Source organism: Nerophis ophidion, linkage group LG15 (assembly GCF_033978795.1).
Source record: "Nerophis ophidion isolate RoL-2023_Sa linkage group LG15, RoL_Noph_v1.0, whole genome shotgun sequence".
NCBI classification, from domain to species: Eukaryota; Metazoa; Chordata; class Actinopteri; order Syngnathiformes; family Syngnathidae; genus Nerophis; species Nerophis ophidion.
The window spans coordinates 47,443,424-47,466,561 of NC_084625.1; the positions used below are offsets into that span (position 1 = coordinate 47,443,424).

The 23,138-nt window shown below is 43.4% G+C and overlaps 1 protein-coding gene across 1 annotated transcript in view; it reads left to right on the forward strand.

The window, feature by feature from the left end:
* LOC133569735 (matrix metalloproteinase-16-like) overlaps positions 1-23,138 on the forward strand; it is a 227,574-nt gene that overhangs the window by 201,329 nt on the left and 3,107 nt on the right. Inside the window, 2 exon segments of the mRNA XM_061922287.1 lie at positions 954-1,104; positions 11,377-11,492. Of these exon segments, the coding sequence (XP_061778271.1) occupies positions 954-1,104; positions 11,377-11,492 (267 nt within the window).

Sequence of the window (23,138 nt, forward strand, 5' to 3'; positions counted from 1 at the left end):
ATAGTAGATCTAACATAATAGTGAGAGTTCAGTCCATAGTGGATCTAACATAACAGTGTGAGAGTCCAGTCCATAGTGGATCTAACATAATAGTGAGAGTCCAGTCCACAGTGGATCTAACATAACAGTGTGAGAGTCCAGTCCATAGTGGATCTAACATAATAGTGAGAGTCCAGTCCACAGTGGATCTAACATAATAGTGGGAGAGTCCAGTCCATAGTGGATCTAACATAATATTGTGAAAGTCCAGTCCGTAGTAGATCTAACTTTGTAGTGAGAGTCCAGTCCATAGTGGATCTAACATAATAGTGTGAGAGTACAGTCCATGGTGGATTTAACATAATAGTGTGAGAGTCCAGTCCATAGTGGATTTAATATAATAGTGAGAGTCCAGTCCATAGTAGGGCCAGCAGGAGACCATCCCGAGCGGAGACGGGTCAGCAGCGCAGAGATGTCCCCAACCGATGCACAGGCGAGTGGTCCACCCCGGGTCTCGACTCTGTGCCCCCCCCCCCCCCCTTCCACAAGGGAGAGGGGGAAAGAGGAGAAAAGAAAAGAAACGGCAGATCAACTGGTCTAAAAAGGGGATCTATTTAAAAGCTAGAGTATGCAAATTAGTTCTAAGACTTAAATGCATCTCCGACTGTTACCGGGAGGGCATTCCAGAGTACTGGAGCCCCAATAGAAAATAGCCCGATAGTTTGTGCTTTTTATTTATATTTCATCTCCTCATAGTTAATATTCCAGCAATTCCCAGTAAAGCAAAGAGCAGCGAGAACTAACCTGTGTCCTATTTGAAGTTGGAGAAACATTGTACACAATGACTGTCCTTGTAAATCTGCCCTCCTCGTGTATTCCACCTGGAGGGGAAGCCATGCTGTTACTTGTCCTTCCTTCTCTCAATATGTGCCTTTTTTTCTTTTTCTTTTTTCCCTCCCTTTTCCAATCAACAGGGAAGCAGTTCTGGGTGTTTAAGGACACGGTGCTGCTGTCTGGCTACCCGAAGGACATCAGCCAGTTCGGCCACGGCATGCCGGCGCAGAGCATCGACACGGCGGTGTGGTGGGAAGACGTGGCCAAGACCTACTTCTTCAAAGGGGACAGGTAGTTTTTTGGGGGATCGGAACAACATTAAAGTGCAGTGGAACCAACTTACCACCATTATTAGGCGCACTGTCGATTAGCGGTAACCCTATTTGGGTTCAAATATTTGTTGCAAACCAAGTAATTATAGTCTGCAAATGATGTCCATCCATCCATCTTCTTCCGCTTATCCGAGGTCGGGTCGCGGGGGCAACAGCCTAAGCAGGGAAGCCCAGACTTCCCTTTCCCCAGCCACTTTGTCCAGCTCTTCCCGGGGGATCCCGAGGCGTTCCCAGGCCTCCTACCGGTTGGACGTGCCCTAAACACCTCCCTCGGCAGGCGTTCGGGTGGCATCCTGACCAGATGCCCGAACCACCTCATCTGGCTCCTCTCCATGTGAAGGAGCAGCGGCTTTACTTTGAGTTCCTCCCGGATGACAGAGCTTCTCACCCTATCTCTAAGGGAGAACTCATTTCGGCCGCTTGTACCCGTGATCTTATCCTTTCGGTCATGACCCAAAGCTCATGACCATAGGTGAGGATGGGAACGTAGATCGACCGGTAAATTGAGAGCTTTGCCTTCCGGCTCAGCTCCTTCTTCACCACAACGGATCGATACAGCGTCCGCATTACTGAAGACGCCGCACCGATCCGCCTGTCGATCTCACGATCCACTCTTCCCCCACTCGTGAACAAGACTCCTAGGTACTTGAACTCCTCCACTTGGGGCAGGGTCTCCTCCCCAACCCGGAGATGGCACTCCACCCTTTTCCGGGCGAGAACCATGGACTCGGACTTGGAGGTGCTGATTGTCATTCCGGTCGCTTCACACTCGGCCACGAACCGATCCAGTGAGAGCTGAAGATCCCGGTCAGATGAAGCCATCAGGACCACATCATCTGCAAAAAGCAGAGACCTAATCCCGCGGCCACCAAACCGGAACCCCTCAACGCCTTGACTGCGCCTAGAAATTCTGTCCATAAAAGTTATGAACAGAATCGGTGATAAATGATGTGTTGTTGTTAAGTGTCGATGCAGTCTAGAACTCGGCAGAGTAGCCGTGTAATACTCTTCCATATCAGTAGGTGGCAGCAGGTAGCTAATTGCTTTGTAGTTGTCGGAAACAGCGGGAGGCAGTGTACAGGTAAAAAGGTACCTAATGCTTAAACCAAAAATAAACAAAAGGTGAGTGCCCCAAAGAAAAGGGAAGGCTATGCAGAACAAAACTAAAACTGAACTGGCTACAAAGTAAACAAAAACAGAATGCTGGACGACAGCAAAGACTTACTGTGGAGCAGAGACAAAGTACATCCGAACATCAATCAATGTTTACTTATATAGCCCTAAATCACTAGTGTCTCAAAGGGCTGCACAAACCACAACACAAACCACTACGAGATCCTCGGTAGGCCCACATAAGGGCAAGGAAAAACTCACACCCAGTGGGACGTCGGTGACAATGATGACTATGAGAACCTTGGAGAGGACGAGAGCAATGGATGACAATCAGCAATGTCCCCCACAAAGAAGGATAAAAAAAACAACCGAAGTTTTCTTGATTGATAAAACAAAGTAGATGCGGGAAATTTCGCTCAAAGGAAGACATGAAACCGCTACAAGGAAAATACCAACAAAAAAAGAGGAAAAGCCACCAAAATAGGAGCGCAAGACCAGATGTACAAACCCCGTTTCCGTATGAGTTGGCTTTGTCTCGTAACAGAATACACGGAAATGTACCGTTTTAATTCCGGAATAATTTTGGTCGTGCTTACCGACCTCGAAGCTATTTTACAAACCCTGTTTCCATATGAGTTGGGAAATTGTGTTAGATGTAAATATAAACAGAATACAATGATTTGCAAATAATTTTCAACCCATATTCAGTTGAATGCACTACAAAGACAAGATATTTGATGTTCAAACTCATAAACTTTATTTTGCAAATAATAATTAACTTAGAATTTCATGGCTGCAACACGTGCCAAAGTAGTTGGGAAAGGGCATGTTCACCACTGTGTTACATCACCTTTTCTTTTAACAACACTCAATAAACGTTTGGGAATTGAGGAAACTAATTGTTGAAGCTTTGAAAGTGAAATTCTTTCCCATTCTTGTTTTATGTAGAGCTTCAGTCGTTCAACAGTCCGGGGTCTTGTTGTCGTATTTTACGGTTCATAATGCGCCACACATTTTCCATGGAAGACATGTCTGGACTGAAAGTACCCGCACTCTTTTACTACAAAGCCACGCTGTTGTAACACATGGCTTGGCATCGTCTTGCTGAAATAAGCAGGGGCGTCCATGATAACGTTGCTTGGATGACAACATATGTTGCTCCAAAACCTGTATGGACCATTCAGCATTAATGGTGCCTTCACAGATGTGTAAGTTACCCATGCCTTGGGCACTAATGCACCCCCATACCATCATAGATGCTGGCTTTTGAACTTTGCGCCTATAACTATCCGGATGGTTATTTTCCTCTTTGTTCCGGAGAACACCACGTCCACAGTTTCCAAATATAATTTGAAATGTGGACTCGTCAAACCACAGAACACTTTTCCACTTTGCATCAGTCCATCTTAGATGAGCTCGGGCCCAGCGAAGCCGGCGGCGTTCCTGGGTGTTGTTGATAAATGGCTTTGGCTTGGCATAGTAGAGTTTTAACTTGCACTTACAGATGTAGCGACCAACTGTAGTTACTGACAGTGGTTTCATGAAGTGTTCCTGAGCCCATGTGGGGATATCCTTTACACACTGATGTCGGTTTTTGACACAGTGCCGCCTGAGGGATCAAAGGTCCGTAATATCATCGCTTACGTGCAGTGATTTCTCCAGATTCTCTGAACCTTTTGATGATTTTACCGGACCGTAGATGGTAAAATCCCTAAAATCCTTGGGTTGAGAAATGTTGTTCTAAAACTGTTCGACAATTTGCTTACAAAGTGGTGACCCTCACCCCATCCTTGTTTGTGAATTACTTAGCATTTCATGGAAGCTGCTTTTATACCCAATCATGGCACCCACCTGTTCCCAATTAGCCTGCACACCTGTGGGATGTTCCAAATAAGCGTTTGATGAGCCTTCCTCAACTGTATTAGTGTGTATTGCCACCTTTCCCAACTTCTTTGTCACGTGTTGCTGGCATCAAATTCTAAAGTTAATGATTATTTGCAAAAAAAAAAAAAGTTGTCAGGGTTCAATCCTGGGTTCGGGATCTTTGTGTGGAGTTTGCATGTTCTCCCCGTGACTGCGTGGGTTCCCTCCGGGTACTCCGGCTTCCTCCCACTTCCAAAGACATGCACCTGGGGATAGGTTGATTGGCAACACTAAATTGGCCCTAGTGTGTGAACGTTGTCTGTCTATCTGTGTTGGGCCCTGCGATGAGGTGGTGACTTGTCCAGGGTGTACCCCGCCTTCCGCCCGATTGTAGCTGAGATAGGCACCAGCGCCCCCCGCTACCCCAAAGGGAATAAGCGGTAGAAAAAGGATGGGGATGGATGCAAAGAAACATTGATATCAAAGACAGATATGTTCTGTACCAGATTATAGCTAAATAGCTTATTTCCATCTGCAGTCCCTGACTACCTAAATTTAAGGGATACAAAAATCATGCAATACAATTATGACAATAAAATCTTAGCATAGCATGTAATCAAATTTTAAAAAGTCATAAAATGCCCTTTCGTGGACACTTACTTAATACACAATACAACCACACCTCATTTACATCATCAGGCCACCCGGACTCTGGACAGCCAGAGTACAGCCATGTACTAATTAAGTCCATGAGTACACAGATGTGTACTTCATGTTTAGTGACATGCTAATTCTTATCTTGACACTTTTTTCCCCTCCAAAATCTATTGTATGTTATACTCTTCTGACACCACCGGATGGCAGTATGTGTCCACATATGTGGCCAAAAGACCCCAATTCAGTAGTGTACACAATTTAGTCACTAAGGCCTTTGGTTGAGTCAAATTATGCAAGGGAGAATAAATTTTGATTAATCATATTGAATTCAGTGAATATTCAGATTAAAGGCCTACTGAAAGCCACTACTACCCACCACGCAGTCTGATAGTTTATATATCAATGATGAAATATTAACATTGCAACACATGCCGATACGGCCGGTTTAGTTTACTAAATTGCAATTTTAAATTTCGCGCCGAAGTGTCCTGCTGAAACGTCGCGGTATGATGACGTGTGCACATGACGTCACGGATTTAAGTGGACATTTTGTTCCAGCACCGATTCCAGCTATAAGTCGTCTGCTTTAATCGCATAATTACAGTATTCTGGACATCTGTGTTGCTGAATATTTTGCAATTAGTTCGATTAATAATGGAGACGTCAAAGAAGAAAGATGTAGCTGGGAAGCGGTGTTTTGCGGCCGCCTTTAACAACACAAACACAGCCGGTGTTTCCTTGTTTACATTCCCGAAGTTGAAGCTTTACTATGGAACAGAGCGGTCAAGCGAATATGGTTCTCTACCACATGTCAACCGGCAGGTTTCGGTGAGAAAATGGTGGTATTAAGTCGGCTCTTACCGTAGTTATGAGCGGAGAGCTCGCGTCGTGCCTCGCTTCCTGCAGCTGCGGACTCTCTTGCCTCCTCCCAACGGCCGCACCCGACCGTCGGATGCTTACAAGGTGGAGGAGGGGGGTAGAAAAAAAAATCTGAGCCTTGCTTTGTAGAGAAACGTGGCTTCCATCGAAGACACTGGCGGTCACCACACCCCTCCGACTTACAGGTATGACCATACAATCTCACTAAAACACTAGTAACACAATAAGCAGATAAGTGATATGATCCAGTTTAATAGGATGTTCAAATGAATAGTGCTTATGAGAAACACTTTCAAACTTATTGAAAATAAGATATTCTTCATCTTAGTATGTTTATAATGACTGAAATAGTTAAGTACATGTTACAAAACTGCTGTGTTACTCACTCACAGATGTCATTTTGATATTTTGCTGTAAAGGTCAGTAATTTAATGTATATATTTGTGGGCGCTCTGAGGGGGAAAAGGGGTAGGATTGAATAAGCTTTGCTTCTTCCTACTCCTTTTCGGACATGATGTATTGCGAAATGAGGAAATTACCTGATGTATAATGATGTATGTAAGTCATGTTCGAAATAAACTAAACAAAGAAAAGAAGGGATTTTCCAGAATTATCCTAGTAAATGTGTCTCATAACATCTGAATCGCTCCCACTGCCCTCGTCTTTTTTTTTTTTTTCGAAATGATGAAATTATCTGATGTATAACTATGTCATTTTCGAAATAAACTAAACGAAGAAAAGAAGGGATTTTCCAGAATTATCCTAGTAAATGTGTCTAATAACATCTGAATCGCTCCCACTGCCCTTGTCTTTTTTTTTTTTCGAAATGATGAAATTACCTGATGTATAACGTTGTATGTAAGTCATGTTCGAAATAAACTAAACGAAGAAAAGAAGATATTTTCCAGAATTATCCTAGTAAATGTGTCTAATAACATCTGAATCGCTCCCACTGTCCTGTCTTTTTTTTTCTTTCTCGTCCTTCACTCTCACTATCCTCATCCACAAATCTTTCATCCTCGCTCAAATTAATGGGGAAATCGTTGCTTTCTCGGTCTGAATCGCTCTTGCTGCTGGTGGCCATGATTGTAAAAAATATTCACATGTGAGGAGCTCCACAACCCGTGACGTCACGCGCACATCGTCTGCTACTTCCGGTACAGGCGAGCCTTTTTTATTAGCGACCAAAAGTTATATAATCTCACTAAAACACTAGTAACACAATAAGCAGAGAAGGGATTTTCCAGAATTATCCTAGTAAATGTGTCTAATAACATCTGAATCGCTCCCACTGTCCTGTCTTTTTTTTGTCTTTTCTATCTAGTCCTTCACTCTCACTTTCCTCATCCACGGATCTTTGATCCTCGCTCAAATTAATGGGGAAATTGTCGCTTTCTTGGTCTGAATCACTCTCGCTGGTGGTGGCCATGATTGTAAAAAATATTCAGATGTGAGGAGCTCCACAACCCGTGACGTCACGCGCACATCGTCTGCTACTTCCGGTACAGGCGAGGCTTTTTTATTAGCGACCAAAAGTTATATAATCTCACTAAAACACTAGTAACACAATAAGCAGAGAAGGGATTTTCCAGAATTATCCTAGTAAATGTGTCTAATAACATCGGAATCGCTCCCACTGTCCTGTCTTTTTTTTTTCTTTTCTATCTAGTCCTTCACTCTCACTTTCCTCATCCACAAATCTTTCATCCTCGCTCAAATTAATGGGGAAATAGTTGCTTTCTCGGTCTGAATCGCTCTTGCTGCTGGTGGCCATGATTGTAAAAAATATTCACATGTGAGGAGCTCCACAACCCGTGACGTCACGCGCACATCGTCTGCTACTTCCGGTACAGGCAAGGCTTCTTTATTAGCGACCAAAAGTTATATAATCTCACTAAAACACTAGTAACACGATAAGCAGAGAAGGGATTTTCCAGAATTATCCTAGTAAATGTGTCTAATAACATCTGAATCGCTCCCACTATCCTGTCTTTTTTTTTTCTTTTCTATCTAGTCCTTCACTCTCACTTTCCTCATCCACGGATCTTTGATCCTCGCTCAAATTAATGGGGAAATTGTCGCTTTCTTGGTCTGAATCACTCTCGCTGGTGGTGGCCATGATTGTAAGAAATATTCAGATGTGAGGAGCCCTACAACCCGTGACGTCACGCGCACATCGTCTGCTACTTCCGGTACAGGCGAGGCTTTTTTATTAGCGACTAAAAGTTATATAATCTCACTAAAACACTAGTAACACAATAAGCAGAGAAGGGATTTTCCAGAATTATCCTAGTAAATGTGTCTAATAACAGCTGAATCGCTCCCACTGTCCTGTCTTTTTTTTTCTTTCTCGTCCTTCACTCTCACCATCCTCATCCACAAATCTTTCATCCTCGCTCAAATTAATGGGGAAATCGTTGCTTTCTCGGTCTGAATCGCTCTTGCTGCTGGTGGCCATGATTGTAAAAAATATTCACATGTGAGGAGCCCTACAACCTGTGACGTCACGCGCACATCGTCTGCTACTTCCGGTACAGGCGAGGCTTTTTTATTAGCGACTAAAAGTTATATAATCTCACTAAAACACTAGTAACACAATAAGCAGAGAAGGGATTTTCCAGAATTATCCTAGTAAATGTGTCTAATAACATCTGAATCGCTCCCACTGTCCTGTCTTTTTTTTGTCTTTTCTATCTAGTCCTTCACTCTCACTTTCCTCATCCACGGATCTTTGATCCTCGCTCAAATTAATGGGGAAATTGTCGCTTTCTTGGTCTGAATCACTCTCGCTGGTGGTGGCCATGATTGTAAAAAATATTCAGATGTGAGGAGCTCCACAACCCGTGACGTCACGCGCACATCGTCTGCTACTTCCGGTACAGGCGAGGCTTTTTTATTAGCGACCAAAAGTTATATAATCTCACTAAAACACTAGTAACACAATAAGCAGAGAAGGGATTTTCCAGAATTATCCTAGTAAATGTGTCTAATAACATCGGAATCGCTCCCACTGTCCTGTCTTTTTTTTTTCTTTTCTATCTAGTCCTTCACTCTCACTTTCCTCATCCACAAATCTTTCATCCTCGCTCAAATTAATGGGGAAATAGTTGCTTTCTCGGTCTGAATCGCTCTTGCTGCTGGTGGCCATGATTGTAAAAAATATTCACATGTGAGGAGCTCCACAACCCGTGACGTCACGCGCACATCGTCTGCTACTTCCGGTACAGGCAAGGCTTCTTTATTAGCGACCAAAAGTTATATAATCTCACTAAAACACTAGTAACACGATAAGCAGAGAAGGGATTTTCCAGAATTATCCTAGTAAATGTGTCTAATAACATCTGAATCGCTCCCACTATCCTGTCTTTTTTTTTTCTTTTCTATCTAGTCCTTCACTCTCACTTTCCTCATCCACGGATCTTTGATCCTCGCTCAAATTAATGGGGAAATTGTCGCTTTCTTGGTCTGAATCACTCTCGCTGGTGGTGGCCATGATTGTAAGAAATATTCAGATGTGAGGAGCCCTACAACCCGTGACGTCACGCGCACATCGTCTGCTACTTCCGGTACAGGCGAGGCTTTTTTATTAGCGACTAAAAGTTATATAATCTCACTAAAACACTAGTAACACAATAAGCAGAGAAGGGATTTTCCAGAATTATCCTAGTAAATGTGTCTAATAACAGCTGAATCGCTCCCACTGTCCTGTCTTTTTTTTTCTTTCTCGTCCTTCACTCTCACCATCCTCATCCACAAATCTTTCATCCTCGCTCAAATTAATGGGGAAATCGTTGCTTTCTCGGTCTGAATCGCTCTTGCTGCTGGTGGCCATGATTGTAAAAAATATTCAGATGTGAGGAGCTCCACAACCCGTGACGTCACGCGCACATCGTCTGCTACTTCCGGTACAGGCGAGGCTTTTTTATTAGCGACTAAAAGTTATATAATCTCACTAAAACACTAGTAACACAATAAGCAGAGAAGGGATTTTCCAGAATTATCCTAGTAAATGTGTCTAATAACATCTGAATCGCTCCACTGTCCTGTCTTTTTTTTTTCTTTTCTATCTAGTCCTTCACTCTCACTTTCCTCATCCACGGATCTTTGATCCTCGCTCAAATTAATGGGGAAATTGTCGCTTTCTTGGTCTGAATCACTCTCGCTGGTGGTGGCCATGATTGTAAGAAATATTCAGATGTGAGGAGCCCTACAACCCGTGACGTCACGCGCACATCGTCTGCTACTTCCGGTACAGGCGAGGCTTTTTTATTAGCGACTAAAAGTTATATAATCTCACTAAAACACTAGTAACACAATAAGCAGAGAAGGGATTTTCCAGAATTATCCTAGTAAATGTGTCTAATAACATCTGAATCGCTCCCACTGTCCTGTCTTTTTTTTTTCTTTCTCGTCCTTCACTCTCACTATCCTCATCCACAAATCTTTCATCCTCGCTCAAATTAATGGGGAAATCGTTGCTTTCTCGGTCTGAATCGCTCTTGCTGCTGGTGGCCATGATTGTAAAAAATATTCACATGTGAGGAGCCCTACAACCTGTGACGTCACGCGCACATCGTCTGCTACTTCCGGTACAGGCGAGGCTTTTTTATTAGCGACTAAAAGTTATATTATCTCACTAAAACACTAGTAACACAATAAGCAGAGAAGGGATTTTCCAGAATTATCCTAGTAAATGTGTCTAATAACATCTGAATCGCTCCCACTGTCCTGTCTTTTTTTTTTCTTTTCTATCTAGTCCTTCACTCTCACTTTCCTCATCCACAAATCTTTGATCCTCGCTCAAATTAATGGGGAAATTGTCGCTTTCTTGGTTTGAATCACTCTCGCTGGTGGTGGCCATGATTGTAAAAAACATTCAGATGTGAGGAGCCCTACAACCCGTGACGTCACGCGCACATCGTCTGCTACTTCCGGTACAGGCAAGGCTTTTTTATTAGCGACTAAAAGTTATATAATCTCACTAAAACACTAGTAACACAATAAGCAGAGAAGGGATTTTCCAGAATTATCCTAGTAAATGTGTCTAATAACATCTGAATCGCTCCCACTGCCCTCGTCTTTTTTTTTTCTTCTTTCTAGTCCTTCACTCTAACTTTCCTCATCCACGAATGTGAAGTGAATTATATTTATATAGCGCTTTTTCTCTAGTGACTCAAAGCGCTTTACATAGTGAAACCCAATATCTAAGTTACATTCAAACCAGTGTGGGTGGCACTGGGAGCGGGTGGTTAAAGTGTCTTGCCCAAGGACACAACGGCAGTGACTAGGATGGCAGAAGCGGGGATCGAACCTGCAACCCTCAAGTTGCTGGCACGGCCGCTCTACCAACCGAGCTAAACCGCCCAATCTTTCATCCTCGCTCAATATTAATGGGGAAATCGTCGCTTTCTCGGTCCGAATCGCTCTCGCTGCTGGTGGCCATGATTTTAAAACAATGTTCAGATGTGAGGAGCTCCACAACCCGTGACGTCACGCGCACATCGTCTGCTACTTCCTGTATAGTTAAGGCTTTTTTATTAGCGACCAAAAATTGCGAACTTTATCGTCGATGTTCTCTACTAAAAATATGGCAATATGGCGAAATGATCAAGTCTGACACACAGAATGGACCTGAATCTCATTTCAGTTGGCCTTTAAAATCATGTATCAAAAAAAATTGCCCTACATTTACGCCTCTGCTTCTTCACCTGGTTTTCAGGTACTGGCGCTACAATGAAGAAATGAGAACCATGGACCCGGGCTATCCCAAAGCCGTCACTGTGTGGAGAGGTGTGCCTGAATCGCCGCAGGGGGCCTTCGTCGATAAAGCCAACGGTATGATTTGCCCTTCCCGATACTCTCATTTGGCCGCCAGAGTGCTGCTCCTCTGCCAGCCTGCATTGATTTCGGCCGCTCGCCTCGTCGCTCTGCAGGAGGCAAATCAGGCTGCTATCGATTTGCAATCCGCCCCAGTTATCCGACACGGTCTTTATAGCAGGTGACACTTGTCCTCACATGTGGACCAATACCACGCATCGTTGACGGGACCGGGAACTAGGTCAGGGGAACTTTGCCCGATTCGTCCACAGGATTTGATTGAGGACGCAAACAAAGACCGCCGTAGTCCGCTTGAGGTCTTTCAAAGAAAACCTTCCCTCGTTGAGCCAGGTGGGTCTGGGCCCGGTTCTGGCAGCACCTGGGTCGGGGGGAAAAAAAAGCAGGACAGGTGGCGCGGAACGCTCGGGCCATCTGTGCTGCCAGATTCCGAGCCCGGTTTTTCCAATGCGTCGAGGCGAGCGCCATGGCGTTTATTTCCGTGCATGTCAATTATTTATTCATTTATTTCTCAGGCAGGTTGGTGTCAGAGTCACACACGCTCGTAGCATCCACCCAGATAACAGGGCATCATTTAGGATGTGTGTGTGTGTGTGTGTGTGTGTGTGTGTGTGTGTGTGTGTGTGTGTGTGTGTCGACACGTTTCAGATTAGGGCGCCCCAGAGCGATGTTGTCCTGGCGGTAACCCACCGTAGTTTGGCCCGTCTCCCTTCTCGACCCACTCCCTTTCTCATTTTCATGCTCATGGTGTCCACCCAGCAGGCGCCAGACATTGATGCAACGTTGATTGTACGCACGCGTCCTCTAAAAGTCACTTTGAAAACAACGTTGCAGAATAGTTGCATTTGTAAATTGAGACAATGTGGATGTCCGACGTTGTTGTTTGGGAGAATGACCAAATTTCGATGGTCGAATGAAGGTCAGAATCCAACATTGATTTAACGTTGTCAAAAGGCATGTTGTTTCAACGTTGTATTTGTGTTGTAGAATTTTGGTCGGAGAATGACCAAAATTCAATGTTCAAATCAACGTCAGAATTCAAAACATTGATTAAACGTTGTCAAAAGGCATGTTGTTTCTACGTTGTATTTGTGTTGTAGAATATTGGGTGGAAAATGACCAAAATTCAATGGTCAAATCAACGTCAAAATCCAACATTGATTAAACGTCATAAGGCATGTTGTTTCAACGTTGTATTTGTGCTGTAGAATTTTGGTTGGAAAATGACCAAAATTCAATGGTCAAATCAACGTGACAACCTGACATTAAATAAACGTTGTCATACAGCATGGTGTTCCAACGTTGTATTTGTGTTGTAAAATATTGGTTGGAGAATGACCAAAATTCCATGGTCAAATTAACGTCAGAATCCAACATTGATTAAACGCTGTCAAAAGGCATGTTGTTTCAACGTTGTATTTGTGTTGTAGAATATTGGTTGCGAAATGACCAAATTTCAATGGTCAAATTAACGTCACAACTTGACATAAATTGTTGTCAAAAAGAATGTTGTTTCAATTTTATAGTTGTGTTGTTGTATTTTGGTTGGAAAATGACCACATTTTAATGGTTTAATCCATGTCTCAACCGGACATTGAATAATTGTCATCAGAAGCATGTTGTTTCAATGTATTTGTGTTGCAGAATATTGGTTGGAAAATGACCAAATTTCAATGGTCAAATCAACGTCAGAATCCAACATTGATTAAATTTGTCAAAAGGCATGTTGTTTCAACGTTGTATTTGTGTTGTCAAATTTTGGTTGCGAAATGACCAAATTTCAATGGTCGAATCAACGTCAGAATTCAAAACATTGATTAAACGTTGTCAAAAGGCATGTTGTTTCTACGTTGTATTTGTGTTGTAGAATATTGGGTGGAAAATGACCAAAATTCAATGGTCAAATCAACGTCAGAATCCAACATTGATTAAACGTCGTCAAAAAGGCATGTTGTTTCAACGTTGTATTTGTGTTGTCATATTTTGGTCGGAGAATGACCAAAATTCAATGGTCAAATCAACGTCAGAATTCAAAACATTGATGAAACGTTGTCAAAAGGCATGATGTTTCAACGTTGTATTTGTGTTGTCGAATTTAGGTTGCGAAATGACCAAAATTCAATGGTCAAATCAACGTCAGAATCCAACATTGATTAAACGTTGTCAAAAGGCATGTTGTTTCAACGTTGTATTTGTGTTGTAGAATTTTGGTTGGAGAATGACCAAATTTCAATGGTCAAATTGTCAGAATCCAACATTGATTAAACTTTGTCAAAAGGTATGTTGTTTCAACGTTGTATTTGTGTTGTCATATTTTGGTCGGAGAATGACCAAAATTCAATGGTCAAATCAACGTCAGAATTCAAAACATTGATGAAACGTTGTCAAAAGGCATGATGTTTCAACGTTGTATTTGTGTTGTCGAATTTAGGTTGCGAAATGACCAAAATTCAATGGTCAAATCAACGTCAGAATCCAACATTGATTAAACTTTGTCAAAAGGTATGTTGTTTCAACGTTGTATTTGTGTTGTAGAATATAGGGTTGAAAATTACCAAAATTCAATGGTCGAATGAAGGTCACAACCTAATATTGAATAATTGTCGTCAAAAAGCATGTTTTTTCGATGTTATATTTGGTTTCGGAATTTTGGTCTGAAAATGACCAAATTTTAATGGTCAAATCAACGTCAGAATCCAACATTGATTAAACGGTGTCAAAAGGCATGTTGTTTCAATGTTGTATTTGTGTTGTCGAATTTTGGTTGGAGAATGACCAAATTTCAATGGTCAAATTGTCAGAATCCAACATTGATTAAACGTTGTCAAAAGGCATGTTGTTTCAACGTTGTATTTGTGTTGTAGAATATTGGGTGGAAAATGACAAATTCAATGTTCGGATCAACGTCGTCAGAGTCCAACATTGATTAAACGTTGTAAAAAAGCATGTTGTTTCAACGTTGTATTTGTGTTGTAGAATTTTGGTTGGGAAATGACCAAAATTCAATGGTCAAATCAACGTCAGAATTCAAAACATTGATTAAACTTTGTCAAAAGACATGTTGTTTCAATGTTGCTTTTGTGTTGTAGAATTGTGGTTTGAGAATGACCAAAATTCAATGGTCAAATCAACATCAGAATCCAACATTGATTAAATGTTGTCAAAAAGCATCTTGTTTCAACGTTGTATTTGTGTTGTCGAATTTTGGTTGGAGAATGACCAAATTTCAATGGTCAAATTGTCAGAATCCAACATTGATTAAACGTTGTCAAAAGGCATGTTGTTTCAACGTTGTATTTGTTTTTGTAGAATATCGGGTGGAAAATGACAAATTCAATGGTCAAATCAACGTCAGAATCCAACATTGATTAAACGTTGTCAAAAGGCATGTTGTTTCAACGTTGTTTTTGTGTTGTAGAATATTGGTTGCGAAATGACCAAATTTCAATGGTCAAATCAACGTCAGAATCCAACATTGATTAAATGTCGTGAAAGAGTCATGTTGTTTCAACGTTGTATTTGTGTTGTAGAATATTGGTTGGAAAATGACCAAAATTCAATGGTCAAATCTACGTCAAAAAGCATGTTGTTTCAATGTTGTTTTTGTGTTTTAGAATATTGGTTGCGAAATGACCAAAATTCAATGGTCAAATCTACGTCAGAATCCAACATTCATTAAACGTTGTCAAAAGGCATGTTGTTTCAACGTTGTATTTGTGTTGTCGAATTTTGGTTGGAGAATGACCAAATATCAATGGTCAAATCGTCAGAATCCCAATTTGATTAAATGTTGTCAAAAGGCACGTTGGTTCAACGTTGTATTTGTGTTGTAGAATTTTGGTTGGAGAATGACCAAATTTCAATGGTCAAATCAACATCAAAATCTAACATTGATTAAACGTTGTCAAAAGGCATGTTGTTTCAACGTTGTATTAGTGTTGTAGAATATTAGGTGGAAAATAGCCAAAATTCAATGGTCAAATCAACGTTAGAATCCAACGTTGATTAAACGTTGTCAAAAGACATGTTGTTTCAACGTTGTATTTGTGTTGTATAATTTTGGTTGCGAAATGACCAAATTTTAATGGTCAAATCAACGTCAGAATCCAACATTGATTAAACGTTGTCAAAAGGCATGTTGTTTCAACGTTGTATTTGTGTTGTAGAATATTGGGTGGAAAATGACAAATTCAATGGTCAAATCAACGTCAGAATCCAACATTGATTAAACGTTGTCAAAAGGCATGTTGTTTCAACGTTGAATTTGTGTTGTCGAATTTTGGTTGCGAAATGACCAAAATTCAATGGTCAAATCAACGTCAGAAATCAACATTGATTAACTGTTGTCAGAAGGCATGTTGTTTCAACGTTGTATTTGTGTTGTCGAATTTTGGTCGGAGAATGACCAAAATTCAATGGTCAAATCAACGTCAGAATCCAACATTGATTAAATGTTGTCAAAAGGCATGTTGTTTCAACGTTGTATTTGTGTTGTAGAATTTTGGTTGGAAAATGACCAAAATTCAATGGTCGAATCAGCGTGACAACCTGACATTGAATAAACGTTGTCATACAGCATGGTGTTTCAACGTTGTATTTGTGTTGTAGAATATTGGTTGGAGAATGACCAAAATTCAATGGTCATATCAACGTCAGATCCTGACATTGAATAAACGTCAAAAAGCATGTTGGTTGAACGTATTTGTGTTGCAGAATTTTGGTTGGAAAATGACTAAAATTCAATGGTCAAATCAAAGTCGGAACCCAACATTGATTAAACGTCATAAAGCATGTTGTTTCAACATTGTTTTTGTGTTGTAGAATATTGGTTGGAAAATTACCAAATTTCAATGGTCAAATTAACGTCACAACCTGACATTAATTGTTGTCAAAAAGAATGTTGTTTCAATTTTATATTTGTGTTGTTGAATTTTGGTTGGAAAATGACCAAAACTCAATGGTTGAATCAATGTCTCAACCTGACATTGAATAATTGTCGTCAGAAGCATGTTCTTTCAATGTACTTGTGTTGCCAAGATCTTGTCCCTTTGGTCATAACCCAAAGATCAAGACCATAGGTGAGGATGGGAACGTAGAACGACCGGTAAATTGAAAGCTTTGCCTTCCGGCTCAGCTCCTTCTTCACCACTACAGATCGATACAACGTCCGCATTACTGAAGACGCCGCACCGATCTCACGATCCACTCTTCCCTCACTCGTGAACAAGACCCTCGAGGTACTTGAACTCCTCCACTTGGGGCAGGGTTTCTTCCCGAACCCGGAAATGGCACTCCGCCCTTTTCCGGGCGAGAACCATGGACTCGGACTTGCAGGTGCTCAACTTTCTGCACAAATGATAAGATGGTCCAGAACAAGACTCCGAGGTACTTGAACTCCTCCACTTGGGGCAGGGTCAACTCCCCAACCCGGAGATGACATTCCACCCTTTTCCAGGCGAGAACCATGGACTCGGACTTGGAGGTTCTCAACTTTCCGCACAAATGATAAAATGGTCCAGAACAAGACTCCGAGGTACTTGAACTCCTCCACTTGGGGCAGGGTTTCTTCCCCAACTCGGAGATGACACTCCACCCTTTTCCAGGCGAGAACCATGGACTCGTACTTGGAGATGCTCAACTTTCCGCACAAAGGATAAGATGGTCCAGAACAATATCAATCTTCCTATGGATATCAGTCTGGGCAAAAACGGTCTTTTCCTTCGGATTTAACACTCCTACCATCAATCCGCAGAGCCTTTTGAATCCCTTCCCAACCTGGAGATGACACTCCACCCTTTTCCAGGCGAGAACCATGGACTCTGACTTGGAGGTGCTCAACTTTCAGCACAAACGATAAGATGGTCCAGAACAAGACTCCGAGGTACTTGAACTCCTCCACTTGGGGCAGGGTCTCCTCCCCAACCCGGAGATGAGACTCCGCCCTTTTCCGGGCGAGAACCATGGACTCGGACTTGGAGGTGCTCAACTCTCCGCACAAATGATAAGATGGTCCAGAACAAGACTGCGAGGTACTTGAACTTTTCCACTTGGGGCAGAGTCTCCTCCCCAACCCGGAGATGACACTCCACCCTTTTCCAGGCGAGAACCATGGACTCGGACTTGGAGGTGCTCAACTTTCCGCACAAATGATAAGATGGTCCAGAACAAGACTCCGAGGTACTTGAACTCCTCCACTAGGGGCAGGGGTTCTTCCCCAACCCGGAGATGGCACTCCACCCTTTTCCAGGCGAGAACCATGGACTCGGACTCTGAGGTGCTCAACTTTCCGCACAAATGATAAGATGGTCCAGAACGATATCAACGTTCCTATGGATATCAGTCTGGGCACAAATGGTCTTTTCCTTCGGATTTAAAACTCCTACCATCAATCCGCAGAGCCTTTTGAATCCCTTCCCAACCTGGAGATGGCCCTCCACCCTTTTCCAGGCGAGAACCATGGACTCGGACTTGGAGGAGCTCAACTTTCTGCAGAAATGATAAGATGGTCCAGAACAAGACTCCGAGGTACTTGAACTCCTCCACTTGGGACAGGGTCTCCTCCCCAACCCGGAGATGACACTCCACCCTTTTCCAGGCGAGAACCATGGACTCGGACTTGGAGGTGCTCAACTTTCTGCAGAAATGATAAGATGGTCCAGAACAAGACTGCAAGGTACTTGAACTTTTCCACTTGGGGAAGGGTCTCCTCCCCAACTCGGAGATGACACTCCACCCTTTTCCAGGCGAGAACCATGGACTCGGACTTGGAGATGCTCAACTTTCCGCACAAATGACAAGATGGTCCAGAACAATATCAACCTTCCTATGGATATCAGTCAGGGCACAAACGGTCTTTTCCTTCGGATTTAAAACTCCTACCATCAATCCGCAGAGCCTTTTGAATCACTTCCCAACCTGGAGATGGCCCTCCACCCTTTTCCAGGCGAGAACCATGGACTCGGACTTGGAGGTGCTCAACTCTCCGCACAAATGATAAGATGGTCCAGAACAAGACTGCGAGGTACTTGAACTTTTCCACTTGGGGCAGGGTCTCCTCCCCAACCCGGAGATGACACTCCACCCTTTTCCAGGCGAGAACCATGGACTCGGACTTGGAGGTGCTCAACTTTCTGCAGAAATGATAAGATGGTCCAGAACAAGACTGCAAGGTACTTGAATTTTCCACTTGGGGAAGGGTCTCCTCCCCAACTCGGAGATGACACTCCACCCTTTTCCAGGCGAGAACCATGGACTCGGACTTGGAGGTGCTCAACTTTACGCACTAATGATAAGATGGTCCAGAACAAGACTCCGAGGTACTTGAACTCCTCCACTTGGGGCAGGGTCTCCTCCCCAACCTGGAGATGACACTCCACCCTTTTCCAGGCGAGAACCATGGACTCGGACTTGGAGGTGCTCAACTTTCCGCACAAATGATAAGATGGTCCAGAACAATATCAACCTTCCTACGGATATCAGTCAGGGCACAAACGGTCTTTTCCTTTGGATTTAAAACTCCTACCATCAATCCGCAGAGCCTTTTGAATCCCTTCCCAACCTGGAGATGGCCCTCCACCCTTTTCCAGGCGAGAACCATGGACTCGGACTTGGAGGTGCTCAACTCTCCGCACAAGTGATAAGATGGTTCAGAACAAGACTACGAGGTACTTGAACTCCTCCACTTGGGGCAGGGTCTTCCCCCCAACCCGGAGATGGCACTCCACCCTTTTCCAGGCGAGAACCATGGACTCTGACTTGGAGGTGCTCAACTTTCCGCACAAACAATAAGATGGTCCAGAACAAGACTCCGAGGTACTTGAACTCCTCCACTTGGGGCAGGGTCTCTTCCCCAACCCGGAAATGGCACTCCACCCTTTTCCAGGCGAGAACCATGGACTCGGACTTGGAGGTGCTCAACTTTCCGCACAAATGATAAGATGGTCCAGAACAAGACTCTGAGGTACTTGAACTCCTCCACTTGGGGCAGGGTCTCTTCCCCAACCCGGAGATGGCACTCCACCCTTTTCCAGGCGAGAACCATGGACTCTGACTTGGAGGTGCTCAACTTTCCGCACAAACAATAAGATGGTCCAGAACAAGACTCCGAGGTACTTGAACTCCTCCACTTGGGGCAGGGTCTCCTCCCCAACCCGGAGATGACACTCCACCCTTTTCCAGGCGAGAACCATGGACTCGTACTTGGAGATGCTCAACATTCCGCACAAATGATGAGATGGTCCAGAACAAGACTGCGAGGTACTTGAACTTTTCCACTTGGAGCAGGGTCTCCTCCCCAACTCGGAGATGACACTCCACCCTTTTCCAGGCGAGAACCATGGATTCGTACTTGGAGATGCTCAACTTTCCGCACAAATGATAAGATGGTCCAGAACAATATCAACCTTCCTATGGATATCAGTCTGGGCACAAACGGTCTTTTCCTTCGGATTTAAAACTCCTACCATCAATCCGCAGAGCCTTTTGAATCCCTCCCCAACCCGGAGATGGCACTCCACCCTTTTCCAGGCGAGAACCATGGACTCGGACTTGGAGGTGCTCAACTTTCCGCACAAATGATAAGATGGTCCAGAACAAGACTACGAGGTACTTGAACTCCTCCACTTGGGGCAGGGTCTCCTCCCCGACCCGGAGATGACACTCCACCCTTTTCCAGCCGAGAACCATGGACTCGGACTTGGAGGTGCTCAACTTTCCGCACAAACGATAAGATGGTCCAGAACAAGACTCCGAGGTACTTGAACTCCTCCACTTGGGGCAGGGTCTCCTCCCCAACCCGGAGATGAGACTCTGCCCTTTTCCGGGCGAGAACCATGGACTCGGACTTGCAGGTGCTCAACTTTCCGCACAAATGATAAGATGGTCCAGAACAAGACTCCGAGGTACTTGAACTCCTCCACTTGGGGTAGGGTCAACTCCCCAACCCGGAGATGACACTCCACCCTTTTCCAGGCGAGAACCATGGACTCGGACTTGGAGATGCTCAACTTTCCGCACAAATGGTAAGATGGTCCAGAACAAGACTCCGAGGTACTTGAACTTCTCCACTTGGGGCAGGGTCTCCTCCCCAACCCGGAGATGACACTCCACCCTTTTCCAGGCGAGAACCATGGACTCGGACTTGGAGGTGCTCAACTTTCCGCACAAATGATAAGATGGTCCAGAACAAGACTCCGAGGTACTTGAACTCCTCCACTTGGGGCAGGGTCTCCCCCCCAACCCGGAGATAACACTCCACCCTTTTCCAGGCGAGAACCATGGACTCGGACTTGGAGGTGCTCAACTTTCCGCACAAATGACAAGATAGTCCAGAACTATATCAACCGACCTATGGATATCAGTCAGGGCACAAACGGTCTTTTCCTTCGGATTTTAAACTCCTTCCATCAATCCGCAAAGCCTTTTGAATCCCTGGAGATGGCACTCCACCCTTTTTCGGGCGAGAACCATGGACTGGGACTTGGAGGTGCGGATTCTCATCCCAGTCGCTTTGCACTCGGCTGCGACCCGAACCAGTGAGATCTGAAGATATTGGCTAGTTGAAGCCATCAGGACTACGTCATCTGCAAAAAAGCAGAGACCTAATCCTGCAGCCACTGAAAACTGTTCGCTGGCTTAACAGTGAGCAAAAAACTCAGACCGGAACAAACAGTTTTTCCTTACTGGTTGGAAACCTCGTCACCTGCCCAGGTTTTTTAAGCACTTTCCTATCTGGCAAACACTTTATTTACATTTAGAGTACGTCCGTCCTCATTTTCAGCAGGCATGAATAATAAACAGCGAGCCGAGCTGTCACGGTCCCGGTTGGACACGGTCCACGGTGTATTCCAAGTCCTCTTTAAACATCTCGGGACACACAGCCTCGGTCGCCGTTCTGGACCCGGGTTTTGTTTCCCCCCGTCGTCGAATCAAAGCTCATTCGTATTCAAATGGAATTAAATATTCACTCAAGGTTTGAGAAATAATCCCACAGAGGGAAAGCGTTTCCAAGCGAAGTCTTCCTCCAGGAGGGGCTGGAATCGAACAGGGACACGGTCTTGTTTGTGCGACACGAAGACAATCGGAGAGAGAAGGAGGAGGGGAGGAAAAAAAAAAAAAACACAGCGACTTGTTTCAGGATGACATTTATTGTGCTTTAGTGTGATATTAGCTCCGGGGTTTGGACTGTTTCGTTCTTTTTTTTAATGAGCTTTTATAATTAATCTCCAGAGAGGACGTTGCTGGCGAGTTCTCCAGAGGCTCAACTTAAAAGTCACAAGCAGTTCACTATTTCCTAAAACTGTTTCAATATTTAAGCTACTTCAGAGGTGCGTGCTTGAATAAACACGCTGGAAAAAATAAAGTTTTGTTTTGATTCAACAGTTTGCCACTCGGGTTTGTACGATACGAATGTTTTACAAACCCAGTTTCCATACGAGTTGGGAAATTGTGTTAGATGTAAATATGAACAGGATACTATGACTTTCTGTCACGTGTGGGTCGCATTTTGCTGCGGGATCGTTCCTCCAGTGCAAACGTAAAAGTAAGATGATTTATTAACAAAAACACTGGTACAAAAACAGACGAAATACACAAAAGAAATGCGTGCCGAACGCACGGAAGCTAATGCTAACACAAGCGCAGGTTCAGGAAACAAGAATAGCATACGTCAGTGGTCCCCAACCTTTTTGTATCCGCGGACCGGTCAACGCTTAATAATCTGTCCCGCTGCTCAGGCGGGGGGAGAGAACCCTTTTTTTTTTTTTTTTTTTTTTTTTTTCTTTGTCATGAAAAAGGGAGGTTTTTGTGGTTGGTGCACTAATTGTAAGTGTATATTGTGTTTATATGTTAATTTTTTAAATAAAAATGAATAAAAAATTATTCTGCGGCCCGGTACCAATCGGGCGCGGCCCAGTGGTTGGGGACCACTGGCATAAGTGATTGTTGCTTACTGCAAACAAGGGACCAAGACCGACTGACGGGACAAGGCAGGCTTAAATAAGAAAGTAATTAACAAAAACAGGTGTGCGTCTGGAACCCGCGGCAGGTGAAAATTAATAAGTTACCATGGTGACCAAACTAACTCGCAAGGTGCACAAACAACAAAGGGGGTCCAAACTAACAAAAATAGCACAAAAACATGATCCGGACCACGGATCATGACACTTGCAAATCCTTTTCAACCCATATTCAGTTAAATGCACTACAAAGACAAGATATTTGATGTTCAAACCTTATAAACTTTATTTTTTTTTGCAACTAATCATTAACTTGGAATTTCATGGCTGCAACAAGGGCCAAAGTAGTTGGGAAAGGGCATGTTCACCACTGTGTTACATCACCTTTTCTTTTAACACTTAATAAACGCTTGGGAAGTGAGGAAACTAATTGTTGAAGCTTTGAAAGTGGAATTCTTTCCCATTCTTGTTTTATGTAGAGCTTCATAATTTTCCATGGGAGACAGGACTAGACTGCAGGCGGGCCAGGAAATTACCCGCACACTTTTTTTTACGAAAAATAAGTGTTTGATGAGCATTCTTCAACTTTATCAGTATTTATTGCCACCTTTCCCAACTTCAAATTTATCAGTTTGAACATCAAATATGTTGTCTTTGTAGCATATTCAACTGAATATGGCTTGAAAATGAT